Genomic DNA, 16,809 nt, shown 5'->3' on the forward strand with positions numbered 1-16,809 from the left:
ATAGATATACCTGAAGACCCCATTTCAATATCTTTAACAGTTTTCAAGATATAACCTTTTAACAATATACCCTAAAATTTTTCCTATAAGATTCAATTTTAGACCCCAATCCCCTGCACTCATGCACACAGTCGCAATATATCTTCTACATTTGTAGGAAACTCGCGAAACTACGTAGTATGTACGATGCTACAAATATTTTACGATCTACCTCGAATATTCTACGAGTTCATGCGATTGTTTTTCGAGTCTTCCCCGAGTGTCCTCCAAGTGAATGGGAATGTAGTTCGATTTGATGCAAATACAATACGAAAACAGGCGATTAGGGGCGATTGCAATATGAGGACCTTGCGAGTGAACTATGAGTTATTAAAAAAATACTGTGGAATCATTAAAATTCGTGGTGGCTCAATTTTCGTGGAATTCGTGGGTAGCCCTGTCCAACGAATTTAAATCCTCAACGAAAACAATTTTAAAAAGAGTTATCTTTGTACTGAAACAGTAGCTAGGCTACGCATCCACGAAATTACATGCCCACGAATGAGCCAAACAGTCATAATCCACGAAAATTGGCCCCCACGAATTTAAATGATTCCACAGTATGAGACTAGTTAGTGGTTTGCAATAGTATTCTCTTTTTTATTACTTAGTACATCGGTCAGTAATTATGTAAGTTTATTACAGAACCTTTTCATTCGAAATTTTACATATACTTGTAATTTCTTCAATCTAAAATACGAATTTTTTCTTTATTGATAATCTTATTCAGGGAATAAATCAAACATTACTGCTGCCACTTTCATGATTATTCATGAATTAAAACAATATCACGATTATCTTGTTCGTTAATAAATACACTTATAATCATCCGTCAGCAAATTATGAAAACAATTTTACTCACAATTGCCAACATTGTCACAATATGTATTTTTGATGGTAATCTTAACTTACAAATTTACTTCTACCTGTTTTCATACATCTTTTGTAATCTATATGAATATAATTACTCTGATTGCATTATTCATCTTATGTTTGAAATAAAAAAAAAAAATTCCAGGTAAGTATTTTATGCAAAAATAATGCAATCATTTATTTGTTTAATATTCACTTTATAAATTAACAAAACAGATATACAATCGTAGAAACTCGTATATATTCGTGGTAATATGTTGTATCAATCGTACAATTTCGTACTACTCCGTAAGGGTATCATATAAAACTTGTCTTCCATATTACCTGTTCGTAGGAAGATCTCAAAACGTTCATTACTTAATCGCTGAAATTCGTACATGAATCGCCACAACTCGTTCTGTTATCACAAACATCGGATATTGTTGAGCAGACATCATAGTCGAGTCGTACTAGATTCGAAAAAAGCACCGCCTGTAGAATTATTGCAAGACTGACCTGGCGAGTAATGGCGATTTTTAACTTTTAGTCATTAGTAGGCCATCGTAGTATAAATCGTGACAGTGTGACAGGGGCTTAATTGTTGTTATTTGAGTTTTAATTTTACGGCTGTTTAGGTAATTTATTTCTTAATGCATAATTTATTTTGCATGTTTATGTACATCTTAGGAGTATGCCCCCTTCCATTCCAGGTGTGATTCATCCCTAACCCCACTTAAACTCACTCTGTTGTCATATGTAGCATCTGGGTTTTCATCACAGGCAATGACCTCAGGAGCCATCCTGTAAAACAAAGGTTAAGATGCCATATAATCATTGCTAAACCTTAAAAACGTTTAATCATATTCATATATAGTGAGCAAAACAAGCATTATGAGAGTATTGCATAAGCAATACATGTCCTCTACGTTTTATATTATTCTATAAAAGCTTCCAAGCATACAACTATTTCAAAACTATTATAAACGAGGTGTTATGCTTTAATAAGAGATAACAGAACAGAGGAAATTCAAACTATATAGTTGATGGAGAAATTAAATACAAAGTGGGTAAATAATACTCTTTATTTTATCTCCTGTAATCTGTGAAATCAATGCACTGTTATGCACAATATCATTTCTTACCGTCCTCTGAACCCTGAATCAAACCAACAGTTTAACAGCCCAACCCAATAATGAACCCAATTGTAATAATACCAAAAAAACCCTGCTGAATAAATTTACAACACAATGCTTGACACTATTTTACAGAACTTATTTGTTTGTTAGAAATGATAAAAGGAATGGTACAAGTAACCCACGATATTATTACTGACTAAATACTGGCCTTGTTTATTCAATAGACACCTAACCCGATAACGAACCCGAACATTAAAAAGTGGATATTAAAAATAAATTTTCTCGAAAATATGTGTACCAGACGGTACAAAAGTGTAAACTAGATCTATAGTTTGACATTTTAAAGCTGTCCAGCAAGGTTCATATTATTTTACACTTTTTTTGCATACACGTAATCTTTGACATTGTACCTTTATGTAATACTATTTTTTACCAAGAAAATCCTACACAAGATATTAAACTAAACATTTGGTAGGGGTACACTGTTAACTTCCAGTTCCCTATATTTTCGTTCTGGTTGAAATTGGCCAAGCGGTTTTAGAGAAGAAGTTCAAAATGTTAAAAGTTTACAGGCTGACAGACGGACGGCAGACAAAATGTAATCAGAATAGCTCAGGTGAGCTAAATAGCGTGTAAAAATGAAGTAGGACAGACAGACGGACGGATGCAGAGGAAAGTTATAATCCCCTCCAGTGAAACCAGTAGGGGACTAACAACTGAAATTTAAGGATGAATCATAAATCTACAATTACCAATATGGTGTTCCAATGAAAGTGTTTCTTCTTCCAATGGTTTTGTCCAACTGTGCACTTACTCCAAAATCAACTACAAAGAGAATAATAGCTTAGCAATGCAAAACATTATAGTACCACACATACAGAGACAATTTTTAAAAAAAATTATGCAATACAGCTATATTTCGATAAAAAAAATCCTTTAGCAAACCTTTTTCTTTCAATTTCTAGCTGCAGATTTGTAGCTCTACTGGAAAAATTGGGTTGACATTAAGTAAAACTAGTGCCTCCCATACAAAAAACTTGCAATTTATATGGCACAAAAACTTGCGCTAGTTTTAAACTGATTATTCTTATTTCCAAACACATTCTGTACAAATATTCGATTCCTAAAAATTCTATGGATGTTTAACTACGTACATATATCATCAGTTTACTTGACTTTGAAATTAATTAAAACACCTCTGCAGCAATGTAAAGTTCATTAGTGTAGTTTGTTTAATGTAAAAATGGCAACTCAATCTGCACATAAATTAATATAGGTTAATCAGTGCTTTAAACTCGTCAAAAACCTACTAGCTAGACTCTCAAGGCTGACAACTAGTATAAGTTATAAGCCCTGTTAAAATTCAACCAGCCTGGAGCAGGGTTGGCATAAAAGTGGGAAATACTCATATTTCCCAGGACGGTGGGAAATACTGGTAATACCCACCAATTATCCCTCTCATTGTATACATCTCCCCAAAACAGGAGCACAAAACTGTCAAGAGTCAATTATTTACCGTAATCCGGTGAATATAATATGCAGTTGTGTACAATACGCACCCCCCACTTTGGACTTGAAAATGGTGAAAAAAAGCTTGTTGGGATGTATAATACGCATAAAAAAAATTGACCAAACGGTAATCCTGAGTATCAACAAAGCAGTTATAATTTGTATGCACGCTCAACTTCATCGCGGGAATACGCTACCGGAAATAAGAAAAACACAATATTTTCTTAGATACGGATTTATTGTAACTAATACATCGCGGTAGTATCTTTAATTCATAATCAATGTTTTAAATAGACCTAGTATTATATTTTCTACCGTAAATAAAATCAACTACTTATATAATTGTTTAGTCTAATATTACAATCCCTGTGAAGTGAAAAACGGACGATGTACAGGTATGGAGATAACGGACCTAATTAAATTCTTAAATGACTCCGATCAAAGTGATCAATTAGAGGCCTGGAACATAATAAAATATATGCACAAATAGTTGTGTTGTGTATAGTACACATAGCCTAAGGGGGGTGTCTGAGATACCCAAGGTGTCAAGTGTTAGCGGAGGGGGAGCACAACTGTTTCAATGGCTTCAATTAACGGAATAGGTTATAGAATTATTTATATTCATAATTATTTGCAATAAATTAATTAGCATTACATGAAAATGGTTAAAAATGAGCCAAATGATGTGTAAGCTGTTTTCAAAGATGGGTTACAAATAGCACGTGGCAATCCAAGTCCGCATTCTATAAATAACAGCTGTAATGGCGGCGTACACGGGGATAAAGAATAGGCAGTTTAAATTAATTTTTAAAGGCCATTTTGAAACAGTTTATTTATTAACAGACTTAAAGTGTACATTTTCTTTAATTGCATGCTAAAACAATGATTTCCTAAGGGTTAAATAATAATATATATGTGATAATGAAGGAATGTTACGATGTATAGCAGGGTATCGGTCCTATCTGTGAACAGCATATGTAATACGGCAGTATGATACCCCGTGCTTCAACTAGGGAAAAAATATGTCCAAATCCTATAGGGATGTATAAAACGCACCCCTTTCTCACGGTAAAAAATGCTGGGAAAAAAGTGCGCATTATAATCACCGGATTACGGTATTAAAACAACATGTAACACCTACAGTAATTATAACAGTTTATTTTGTGCTTTGAATTATAAATCTGTAAAACACTAAACTTGGGGTTCAAGAAGCTAGACTAAACTTTGTACTCCAGCAGCTATAGAAGTTTTTGGGAATATGTGATCTGGTGAATTTAAGATTCATAAACTGACAATGTATTGGCAAAGTATGCTAAATTGTGTTTCGGTGCTTATTGTTAATCTCTTATATCCTAAATATACGTTTTACATTAAGGAAATTAAAGAAATAAAGATTATAAATTTGTATTTCCCAGTATTCCCCAGTTTAGTGAAAATCAGTAGTATTTACCAGGACGGGGAATACTGGTATTTACCACTGGTAATTCTTGCTGAGATTACCCTATATTATTCCGTAGCATGTCTGGGAACTCTACCTTGCCATGCTCACATGTCAAGGCATAGTCTACATGAATTAAAAGCTTGTCTTGACTGTTGTTCAATGACCATACAAGGAAAGCAATAGTATGACAAGAATCAGTTAAAAATTCTTAAAACCCCCATCCCGATATCATATACACTTGGCTTAAAAAATATCCATGTCCAGTTGGACGCTCGTACAAACAAGTTTGTTCGCCCTTGCCTGAAGTTATGGGTCTCTGGCAGACGATTATTTCAAACACTGGGCTAATTAATTTTATGAAGTACGGGTTACTTAGTGTGTTTGAGAGAAATCTAAGGCAAGTAAAGCAACAATATCAGTAGAAAATTGTCTGAAGAATTTAACCGTGCTAAATATTTACACAGATTAATCTCAGAATTTGTGTGGAATATTGTCAGAATTTGTTTGGAAATAAGGTAAATAAGTCCAAAACCAGCTTACTATATACATGGTTATTTTTGTCCCATGTAATTTTCGCTCTTCTGCACTTGAAAACAGTTTTGCCCCATTTTTAATACGCCCAGACAAAGTAGTGTTTTAAGATAGATAACTTGGGACATAGGAATTCTGTCAGTCTTAAATTCGTCTGCTGACGAAAAAGGCAAAAAATAAAATGGGATCAAGTATAAACCTGTATACAGTATTTCTTTGTGTACCATAAATTGCAACTTTTCATCATGGAAGGAACTGAATCTCCCATTTCAACTTTTTTTAGATCGGGCATTACAGACCTGCAGCTATCTTACTTCATGATGGTACACTTCAACCTATGTCTAAGTATGCTGAAAATATTGCACTTTACTTGACAACCTATTTCTAGTGAAAACACTGTTTTGTTTGTTGATTAGTTGATAATTCTTTTTATGACATGACTGTTAGAGTTAGTGGTATGTGATACTGAGTGAAGGAGACTTATAGAAAGGATGGAGGTATGTACGTGGGATAGTAGAGTCTATGAGAGAGCCTGGTTTACTGACCTAATTTGACTTCTGCATTGTCTGTCAGTAGAACATTCTGTCCTTTGATATCTCTATGTATAACTTTATTGCTGTGTAAATGTGCTAGCCCCTGAAAAAAATAGCAACACATGGAATGCTTTTTAAGTAATAAGAGTCACTCTTGATAAACCACCACCTTTAGTATTTAAAAATAATGATAGTGGTATAACAAATTTGCTGATGAATTGAATTTGATTAACACTATGAAAACTTTATGTACCAGAAAGTTATCTTTCTTATCTGACATGATTTTGCAATCAAATAAAACAAGATATCTGTGAGTCAATGTCTACTAGTGATACACCTGCTCTGATGTGAATATACAAAATAAGTGAAGTTGACATTTAAAAGAAAGTTGACATCAAATTTGTTTTAAAATTAATCCCACCATATAACTTGCCAAAAGGAAGAGTGTGTTGAAATTTCAACAATCTGTGATAAATAGTTGCTGAGAAATCTTTGACAAATTTTTTTTTTTAAATTTAGGCTAAAAATAAACAAAGTAGTCATTTAACAGGAAGTTGACTTCTGATTGGCGCCAAAACAATGAAACCCACCATATGGCATACCTAAACAAAGAATGTGTTAAAATTTTAACCATCTGCAGTCAACAGTTGCCGAGAAAAATGCGACTGAAATTTGTTATAGACAGACATGCAAGGGTAAAACAGTATACCTTCCAATCTTTCAGAGTGGGGGTATAAAACTAGAAGTACTGTAAGGAAGCTCACGATTGATCCCCCCCCCCCCCCCCCCCCCCCGCTAAGAAAAAATCACATCTCAAGTTTGTTTGCAGGGGTATGATAACCAGATTTTGATTCAAGTACATACTACTGGCCAGGATATGCCCACTGACTGTAAACTGAGAATACATATACAGGTAAATCAACATCTTTTAAAATTACTGTAGGATAACTTTTTTGTCATAAATTAATCAAAATATTCAAAATCTAAGTCTGTTCCCTGTTCAAGGTCTGGAGTAAAATCCTTTTAACTATTTCCTGGCACTTCGTTCTCATATTCAAGTTTAAAGTTATTTTCTATCTACTACTAGAAATTTACTTTTTTATAACATTATATAATATGTGAGTGAATGATAAGGTGATACGGGACACCTTGATGTGGATAGAAGAACACTACAATCAAAATACTTTCACCGTTTAAGAATTTTCAAATTTTACAATATTTGACCAAAAATATATTTTAAAATTATTGGAAAGGTAAAAATTGTAACAGCCCAGATGTGATTGGAACTCATGACTTACAAATCCATGGTTAACGCTCTAAACCACTGCACAATACTGTTAGATAACAGTAATGTGAAAGAAAAAAAAAATTAAATTATATTTGATTTTATTGTTTGTCTTCATAAGATGTCACAATATAGAGGTGTATCCTACCATGTTAAAAAGGCTAAATAATATATTGCAAAAAAACTTAGGCCTGATTGTACTGGAACATATCAATGAAGTTCGTGATTTGATCTGATTTAACAGAAACATCTTAACACTTATAGTAGAACGCTGTAATCAATAATTTCCCAACAGATCATTACCAAGTAAAAACAAAACATAATGTTTTGTTTCTCAGTCACTGAGAATTGACTTACAGTAATAAAAATATAAATGTTGATTCTTGCTTGAGAAATATATGAACCTAGACTGTGTTTTATTACCAGTAATTTAAGAGGTTCATGAAGCGTTCTGCTTTTCAAATGTTTCAAAAACATTACACAGAACACTTAACTCACCCTCAACATCTCTCTGCCAATGTATGCAATCCACTCCTCTTTCAGACTGCTTCCTTTTGTTGCTAAGAAAAAAAATAATGAATGACTGAATGAATCTGAAGACATAACCAAGTAGCATGTCAGACAAAGAAATTCATCTCTCATTCTATTCAAGAAATGTTAGCAACATCTGCATGCATATGACCAACCACTTCATATTAACATAAATGTATAATACATGAATTTAATGAAACTACAGTATGTTTACATTTTCCAGAGTCTTTTTCCAAGATTAAACATTCAATAGTCAAATTACACTGTTGGGGCACAAGCAGGTATCGCAATATATATACGAGATCATGTGGCTGACCCACACTGAAATTTCCATGAAAGTCAAGAAATGATTCCTTTTTCCAGAAATAAATGCTAGTTAACCATTTTACAATCAATTCTGATATATCAGAAATTCACAACATTTAGCGGTTAACAGTATAGTTTTAAACAAGTGAATTACATAATAACAGTTCCATTCCCTCAGTGAATGAATATAACCTTACACAGTTATGATCTCTCACCTTTGACCAGATCTGTCACTGACCCCGCTCCACAGAATTCCATCACAAGCTACAAGTAAAAACCATAAACTTAAGTCAAGTCTACTGTAGAGCTCTGTCTGGTACCTTGTACATACAGATAAAGGGTTTCATCACAAATTCATCTAAATCCTTAAACCTCATTCCACTCCCCAGAGACTATGATTAATCTTCAATACCCTAAACATTAAATACAACATTTTACCTGTTTCTTTTTCTTAAATACACTCATTAACAATTTATTCCTACTAAAGAACTGATCAATAAATAACATTATTATATGATTGATTAATGCCTAGCTCTTTTATTGGTTAATATCCAACAATCAAAAAAAAAAAAAAAAAAGGCCCATGGGCCACATCGCTCACCTGAGCAACAATAGGTGTAATAAAATCAGTTTAACAGAGTCATAATTCATACTATCTGGACAATGTAGTATAATACATGTAGATCCTGCATACATAAAAGTCCATTTTTTTCACCATGGATATTCTTATGTTTATAATCAAGTCCCTTTTCTAACAGGATGATTTCATAGTCATATCACCTTTTGAGCATTGCAGTTCTCAAAAACAATTGTTTATATATGGGATATAAACCTACATCAAACTCTGAACCCCTTGTTGGGCCCAAGAATTGTCCAGGGGCCAAAGTCTAAACAATTTTAAAGAATCAGCATTATGTCAAAATGCTTGCAAATAAGTAAAACATATATCATAACCTTTCAGTTTTTGTGAATAATTAAAATATATTCCTTTGTAAAATTGGATCCCCAACCTACTTCTCAAAATTTTGATTTGATAGAATTTGAATCTACATTATCTGAGGTTGCCTTTAGTAAAGTAAAGCTTTTTTAGGAAAGTGGTTTTTAGAAAAAAGATACTTAAAAATTTTTTCTATTCATATTCCTAATAATTTTTGTGACCACATTTGAACAAACTTCAATTTACCCTACCTGAGAATGCTTAAACAAAAGTTTCAGCTTTCCTGGCTGATTAGCTTCTGAGAAAAAGATTTTAAAAGATATCCAATAAATATTCCAATGTAAAAGTTCGACCCCTCCCCTTTCCCCATTCTGGCCCACCCCTACCCCCGGGGTTATCCTTTTTACAACTTTGTATCTATACTACATAAGGATGCTTCCACACAAGTTTCACCCTCTCGGCTGATCAGTTCTTGAGAAGATTTTTAAAAATTTACTCTATATATTCCTATGTAAAAGTTCGACCACCTCCTCATTGTGGCCCATCCTACCCCTGGGGGTCATGTAAATTCACAAATTTGAATTTACACTACCTAAGGATGCTTCCACACAAGGTATAGCTTTCCTGGCTGGTTGGTTACTCGTCAAAAGATTTTTAAAGATTTACTCTGTATATTCCTATGTAAAACTTCCACACTTTGACACAAGTTAAAGCTTTTCTGGCCCAATGGTTTTTGAGAAGAAGATTTTTGAAAAATATCAACAAATTTTCATTATATCCTTTTTATCTCCCCTTGAAAGAGAGCATGGCCCTTCATTTATACAAACTAGAATCCCCTTTACCCATTGATGTTTTGTGTCAAGTTTGGTTGAAATTGACCCAGTGGTTCTGAAGAAAAAGTCAGAAGTCGAAAATGTTAAAAGTTTACAGACAGATGGATGGACGAATGGACGGACGGACTGATGCCAGACAAAAAGTGATCAGAAAAGCTCGCTTGAGCTTTCAGCTCAGGGGAGCTAAAAATAATACATTATATTGTATGCTTATAGAAAATATACCCTTTTCCGTCCTATGCAATATTAACCGAAAATTTGCCTACCCGTGTGATATAAACCCTAGTGGTGTGATATATAGTTAATGTTACACCCGTCTCTGTCAATCTTCTGTTGTTATATCACACCCCTTCATATCACATTTCTCAATTTGTTTAACTATGGCTTCAAACTAAAATTTTCACTTGATAACACTCAATTTCATATTTCTGAATCAATTTGTAGCTGAATCATATGATAATACAATTATTGCTGTTTTTTCGATCAATACGATGATTTACCTACCCTTGACGTACAATATTCACCTCGCCTTTAGTTCAGTGAATATTGTACTTCTGTAGCTAAATCATCGTTATGACCTCAAAACAATGCAAAAAGAGCAATAATTGTATATTGTTATAAGCATTTTAGAGCCATAAAATGGATTCAATGTCGTTCTCATTATTTTTTAAAATCAATTTTAAATTACCCATAGTTGATCGTCTTTTCCAGGGGGACTTTTCTTGATGAATGCTCCATAATATGTTGCTATGTTTCTGTGATTGGAAAACTAGAAAGATAAACCACTGAATAATAAGTGTCTAGCTAAACATTGAATAATAGTTTAAAATATTGAATTCCTATTTAATAAGTGTAAATTCTCTGTTCAAATGAAGTGTATTATTTTGTAAAAATCCTCAAAATGAAATATCTTGGATCCTGCCCTGATTGAGAAATGAGGATGCTATCTTACCTTTTTCAGGACATTAATCTCAAGCTTGATTTCTTCTTCCTCATCCTTGAAAATTTAAAACAAATTAATTTTTAATTTTCAATGGCATCAAAATAAAAAAAATTATTGTTAAAATAAAACTATGCATATAAATTTCATTTTACTCAATTGAATATATTTATGAGTACATGTATATCCAATATAAACAAGATGTAATTATAATCGGGGCGATTATAAAGTCTCCCAAATGAATGAGGCCGTGTTTGGAGGTAGGGATGACCCACGTGGGTCAAATTTTACAGACAAAAAGATTTTTTACATGATTATTTCTATTTCTGAAATTTGATGATGTTCCCCGTGGGTCATTTACTGTATATCAGGTGAACTGACTTGACTAAAGAAACAAGAATATATACAATTTATAGGGGGGGATCTCAACTGTTTTCAAGATATTTCAGCACTTCCTGTTCAAAAGAGGGTCAGGACCACCTCCAATGCCAATGACCTACCGTATATGCCAGTTGATGCCCCTTGACAAAAGGAACAAGAGTGTATATAGTAGAACAAGAGTGTATATGGTTTAGGGATGGGGATCTCAACCGTTTTCAAGATTATTTGGGCAGTACCTGTTCAAGGGGGGCCAGGATCACCCCAAGGCCCATTATCTACATGCCATTTGATGCCCCTTGGCACAAGGAACAAGAATATGTATGGTTTAGGGAGGGGGATCACAACCGTTTTCATGATAATTTGGGCACTTCCTTTTAAAGGCGGTCAGGACCACCCCGGGGCCCATATAACCTACAAATTATTTGATGCCCCTTGACACAAGGAACAAGAATATATATGGTTTAGGGAGGGGGATCTTGACCGTTTTCAAAATATTTGGGCACTTCCTGTTCGACAGGGGTCAAGACCACCCCCAGGTCCCATGACCTACATACCATTTGATAATCACAAAGAACAAGAATATATAATTCTTGTATAGTTTGGGGGTGGGGATCTCAATGGATTTTGAGATATTAGGAAACTTCCTGTTTCAGAAGGGACGGGACCACCCCATATGGCCATAACCTAATACCATATGATGTCCCATTACACAAGGAACAAGAATATATATAATTTAGGGGTGGGGATGTCAACAATTTTTGAGATATTAAGTAATTTCCCAAACCTGGGGGTTGGGGATGATCCCAGGGACCATATCTAATGTACCATATTTATTGCCCATAACACTCAATATATGCATTTGAAGACCCCATGTCAATATCTTTCATGGTTTTCCAGTTATAACCATTTACAATATAGTGTATAATTTTCCCCATAGGATTCAATTTTAGACTCCAACCCCATTTGACCCCCCCCCCCCAAAAAAAAAATATGACTGACCAACCCCAAATTAAAAAATTTAAAACAGGGTGCACAACTAGATGTGCAGGCCTATCATATCCTAGAGTTTTGTACAATTCTGTTCAGCCATGTCTAAGAAACTTGATGAACAAGTTCCAAAGCGAGAACAAAGAAAAAGAAGAAATTGAACAAAAACAATAGGACTCCAAACTTTGTTTGAGAGACTTATATGAATATACCCTACTTGTGGCTTATGTCAAAGTTTACAATATTAGATATGTATTTCATGATCATCAACACCACAAATCTTTTTTTTTTCTTTAAATAAATTCAAAATATTGCAAGTTCCTACAAATATGACTGCAAGAAAAATTTGGTACTAAAAGTACCTATGATAATGTAAAGAGAAGTCATAGAATACAAATTTTAACACCAGTTCAGATATCATGAAATCCTGGATACATTAAAATTTTTATGAAAACCCCTCAAGTTTTCTAACCATAATCAATGATATACCAGTACATAAAAAATAGTTGTGAATGAGTAATGAGTGTGATTTTTGTTTGACCACAACCCTTAGCAAAAGAATTTAAACATGGTGTTCCCTCTTTAATATATTGATTTAATTAAACATCATTTCAGTTATCTGAGTTGATGGCTTAAGAGATAATCTAACCTCTGTCACATTCATAACTTTGATGGCTGCCAACTGCCCAGTCTTGGTGTGTCGACCCTGAAAACAAAAGAACATTAACTTTGCTTGCTTGTTGCTGCATGGTGTTTGTCATTTGACAATCGACCCATCTATCACTTCTAAATGACATGGTCTAGTCTACATCTACTATGTTTTACATAAGAACATGTTTAAAAGTTATTTTCAAGTTCATCTTTTTCCATATACATGTTATTGACTTACTTACATGATATCAGTATAGCATGCTTAAATGATTCTCTCTCTTTCTCTCTCTCTCTCTCTCTGACACACACACACACACACAGAAACAGTGAACATATGCAGTGAGAAAAGAATGCATGTTTATAAACTCCAAGTTGTGTAATCACCAAAAGAATGTTTCTGATCACTTAAGGCTCATGACCAAAAGTTTCCACAGGAAGTAAACCTTACTACGTTTATGCAGAGTTGATCAACCGACTAGAATGACATGTTCAGAGTCAAATAAAATAAATCTTGTGATAATAAAATTTTGTTCAGTTCTATTCTGTTTACTTATTTGAAGTTCTACATGAGCATGCCAAGCAGAGCATCCACCCTGCATCATTATTGTCTCTGGTCCCCATTTAGTCATTATAACAACAGGCCCAAAGGCCTAAACAGTTACCTGAATACACTACAACTACCAAGGATCCACAGAACAGAAATTCAGTGATAATCTTGTTTACCAAAATCAACCGATAAATAAAAATATGTTGCTCAAAAACAGTATTCAATAAGTCAAGATATAATTTAAAACAGTACAGACAACCAAAGAAAGGGAAATCGAGCTGACCAAACAGTATGTCTCTGTTTCTCTCATCACTTCATTTCAAACCTTATAGACTTGGCCATATGTTCCATTTCCGACAACTTCTATCAAATCAAAGATTCCAGCTGGATCCTACAATCATATAAAAAAAACACCTCTAAATAAAAAATAAACACAGTTCAACTGTCTTGTACTAATAGGACATGTATGGAATATGTATGGTATTTTAAGGATGATACGACAAAAAAAAATTTCTCTTCTGCAATTGCCTTGTCTTCTTGTCTAAGGCTTAAAACAAAAGTAAAAATAAATTATTGAAAAATATTGGGATAAAATCACCACTTTTAAAATTTTCATTAGGGGTTGCTCAATTCAAATCATGTTGTTACATTAATTGTTGTTGCTGTTACTTACAGGTTCATTCAATAACAGAGATGTATCATGGTGTAATTTTTTCTCAAAATTCAAATTAAAAATATGTTTCATTTCCCTCCAAGCATGAAACAATAGGAAACTTACATTCATTTGTTAAATAAAAAAAGAGTTGCAAATATCTGGAGTAGAATATTTCTACAAGTTGTTATAGAGATTGCTATTCCCAGTTGTTGTACTAAACTATTATATAAATTTACATTTTTCTGTGATAACACTACGAATCAAATTTGTGATGTATAGTTCAATACATTTCGTCGCTCAATGACACAAATGCACTCTATTTGGGCACAAACAGGATTTGCATATAATCAGAGACAATAAATAATGTTATTTATGTCTCTGATATAATTAACACAAAATAAAAATAGCATAAAAATGTCAAATTTTTAATATATAATAAAACAATTGCTAAAAACTAATTTACATAAATCTATGTAATAAGGAATCATTCTTTAAATATTATGAGGTGATTGATATGATCAGGGTGTCATCAAATTTATAATCTAGAGAATGATTGATCCACATATATACTCATTTTTACAATAAAAATACAACTGTATCAACATGTGCAACTACATGTTTTCATTTCATAATTTGTATTGATATAATTAGAAAAAGATTTTAACTGGGTTCTATGCTTTTCATCTGAAACCAATCATGAAATAATAATTTGAGGAGCCTAACCTTTAAAGCAACAACTGTCCAGATATTACTATTAGTGTGAGGAATGTAACAATGAAACCTGACTGTAGAGTGCACTATTTGACTGGCTTAAAAATTTATACATGTACATGTATTACAAAAAAATATTTTCACCACCAATGGAAATACTTAAATCTAGAACAACTGTTGTTTATAAAGGGGCATAGTCACAATTTTGGTCAAAAGTTTAGTAATGTACATGTATTTCTACTGATAGAGTTATAATATCTTCTTTATATGCTGTTTCATGCTTAACAGCTGTTTAATAAAGTCTTAAAGGATAAATTTCCCTAACCCAATTTATACTGATATAGGTTAGATGTCAACTGAATTTATTCATTAGATTAATCGGTCTTTTGATCGTGTGTAAATGACGTTGCATAAACTTGAAAAGAAAACAATAACTTGAAACTAATTATTTTGACAATAAACATTCTCAATGTGTTGGAATGAGTTTAAAGTTATGAAGTTAAAAAAGAACATTAAATAAATGCCTAGTTGTTGAAGATTGGTGAAGAGTTAAACCAGGGACGTATATACTTAGTATATACGTCCCTGGTTAAACCAAATATTCAGCCAATGGCCAAAAGAACCCCTTTGTTTATATCAAATTATCAACCGTTTTGTTTCAATCCCACTTCGACCATTTCGTACTTATATATATATTCAACTGGTTTTCTTTTTTAAATATTTCCACTATGTGCTAGTAGAGATCAACACATAACTCACCCTTAAACTTGACAAATCTATGTCATCCAAACTAACGTTAGTGGAGGCCATTTTGTATTTTTTTCATTGAAAGTTCTTCACTTCCTCTTCAGCTTTTTGTCCACAAACAATTAAACTCTGGACGATTTCGCGAAAATTAACAATTAAAATTTGTTAGTGGAAGATATTTTGTTTTCTTTAAATAAACATTCATCGTGCAAACGACTGCATTCAGAAGAAAAAGTTTCCAGACGTGCTGATATTCCGTTATATTTACACATGCGATTGACATTTCAATGCATTGTGGGAGATGGAGTTGGGGGCGATAACTCTAATATTATTTCATGACATCACCGATGCCTGATGGGTGCGGTGTATGACGCACAAAAAAAAATGAAAAATACAAACACACATATACGGAGAATAATTTATTCAGTTTAAATTCAAATGATTCATATCATCAAAAAAATGCAGTTATATTATATCCTACTGAAAAAGACCAATTAGCATATTAGGGAATGAGGGAGATGCATGTATCTGGGTTTTATAAACTGATGTATTTCGTAGTTTCTCTTGAGAAAGATTATAAATACGTGTAATAATGTTCACATGGCCGTATCAATTTGGGAACGTGGCACATGTAATACGAAGTTGACAAATAACAATTGCAGACACCGTTGAAGGAAAGCGCATATGTATAGAGAAGTTGTCTAAGCCATACTCTCCAGGAAAAAACCTTATTATTATAATAAAAATGTTCATTTAAAAAACATGAATTTAGACGACTCCAATGATTGTTAACCAACGGGTTATGATAGCCCGTGAACGTTTGGAACCTAATTAAAATACGTTCCGAGTGCTGCATATAATCATCTCATTCTCAATCATTTTAAACTGTTAACAGTATAAAGTTTTATCCTCTTAAAAGTGTGAAGTTTAAATTTAATTTTTCATTATACATCATATTTAAAACATTTACTTAGTATATACATGTATAATACAATTGTCAAACTCCCTCATATAGTTTTGCTATCGTAACTGCAGTTATAACTTACCATAAACAGAAAATTTACATGCATTCGAATGAAAAATTGTCCATATTTGCGAAGTATTCACTTAAGGAATAAGGGATCATTCTTTGGAAAAAATTTTGTTCTAAGGAACTTAAAGATGACAGCTTAAGATGATAAAAAATCTAAGAATTTATTATGTCATTAACTTGTTTGGATGATGAACACCATGCTACAAAGTACATGTAGTAATCTG

General features: G+C 33.0%; 1 protein-coding gene across 7 annotated transcripts in view; it reads right to left on the bottom strand.

Moving 5' to 3' along the window:
- The window catches only part of LOC105317077 (mitogen-activated protein kinase kinase kinase kinase 4), a 68,507-nt gene extending 52,661 nt beyond the window's left edge, over positions 1-15,846 (bottom strand). For 6 of the 7 annotated variants that reach the window (XM_034471623.2, XM_034471620.2, XM_034471622.2 and 3 more), the window contains exons 1-10: positions 15,565-15,846; positions 13,765-13,830; positions 12,891-12,947; positions 10,886-10,930; positions 10,622-10,702; positions 8,379-8,427; positions 7,825-7,886; positions 6,054-6,144; positions 2,780-2,852; positions 1,635-1,692 (exon numbers count right to left, since the gene is read on the bottom strand). In XM_034471623.2, the coding sequence (XP_034327514.2) occupies positions 1,635-1,692; positions 2,780-2,852; positions 6,054-6,144; positions 7,825-7,886; positions 8,379-8,427; positions 10,622-10,702; positions 10,886-10,930; positions 12,891-12,947; positions 13,765-13,830; positions 15,565-15,615 (633 nt within the window). In that variant the 5' untranslated portion in view covers positions 15,616-15,846. Of the gene's footprint in view, positions 1-1,634; positions 1,693-2,779; positions 2,853-6,053; positions 6,145-7,824; positions 7,887-8,378; positions 8,428-10,621; positions 10,703-10,885; positions 10,931-12,890; positions 12,948-13,134; positions 13,156-13,764; positions 13,831-15,564 lie in introns of those variants that run through there. The other variant, XM_066069643.1, reaches the window with a different exon arrangement.
- Between the last annotated feature and the right edge of the window lie 963 nt (positions 15,847-16,809).

The sequence above is a fragment of the Magallana gigas genome, chromosome 8, assembly GCF_963853765.1.
Source record: "Magallana gigas chromosome 8, xbMagGiga1.1, whole genome shotgun sequence".
Lineage (NCBI taxonomy): Eukaryota > Metazoa > Mollusca > Bivalvia > Ostreida > Ostreidae > Magallana > Magallana gigas.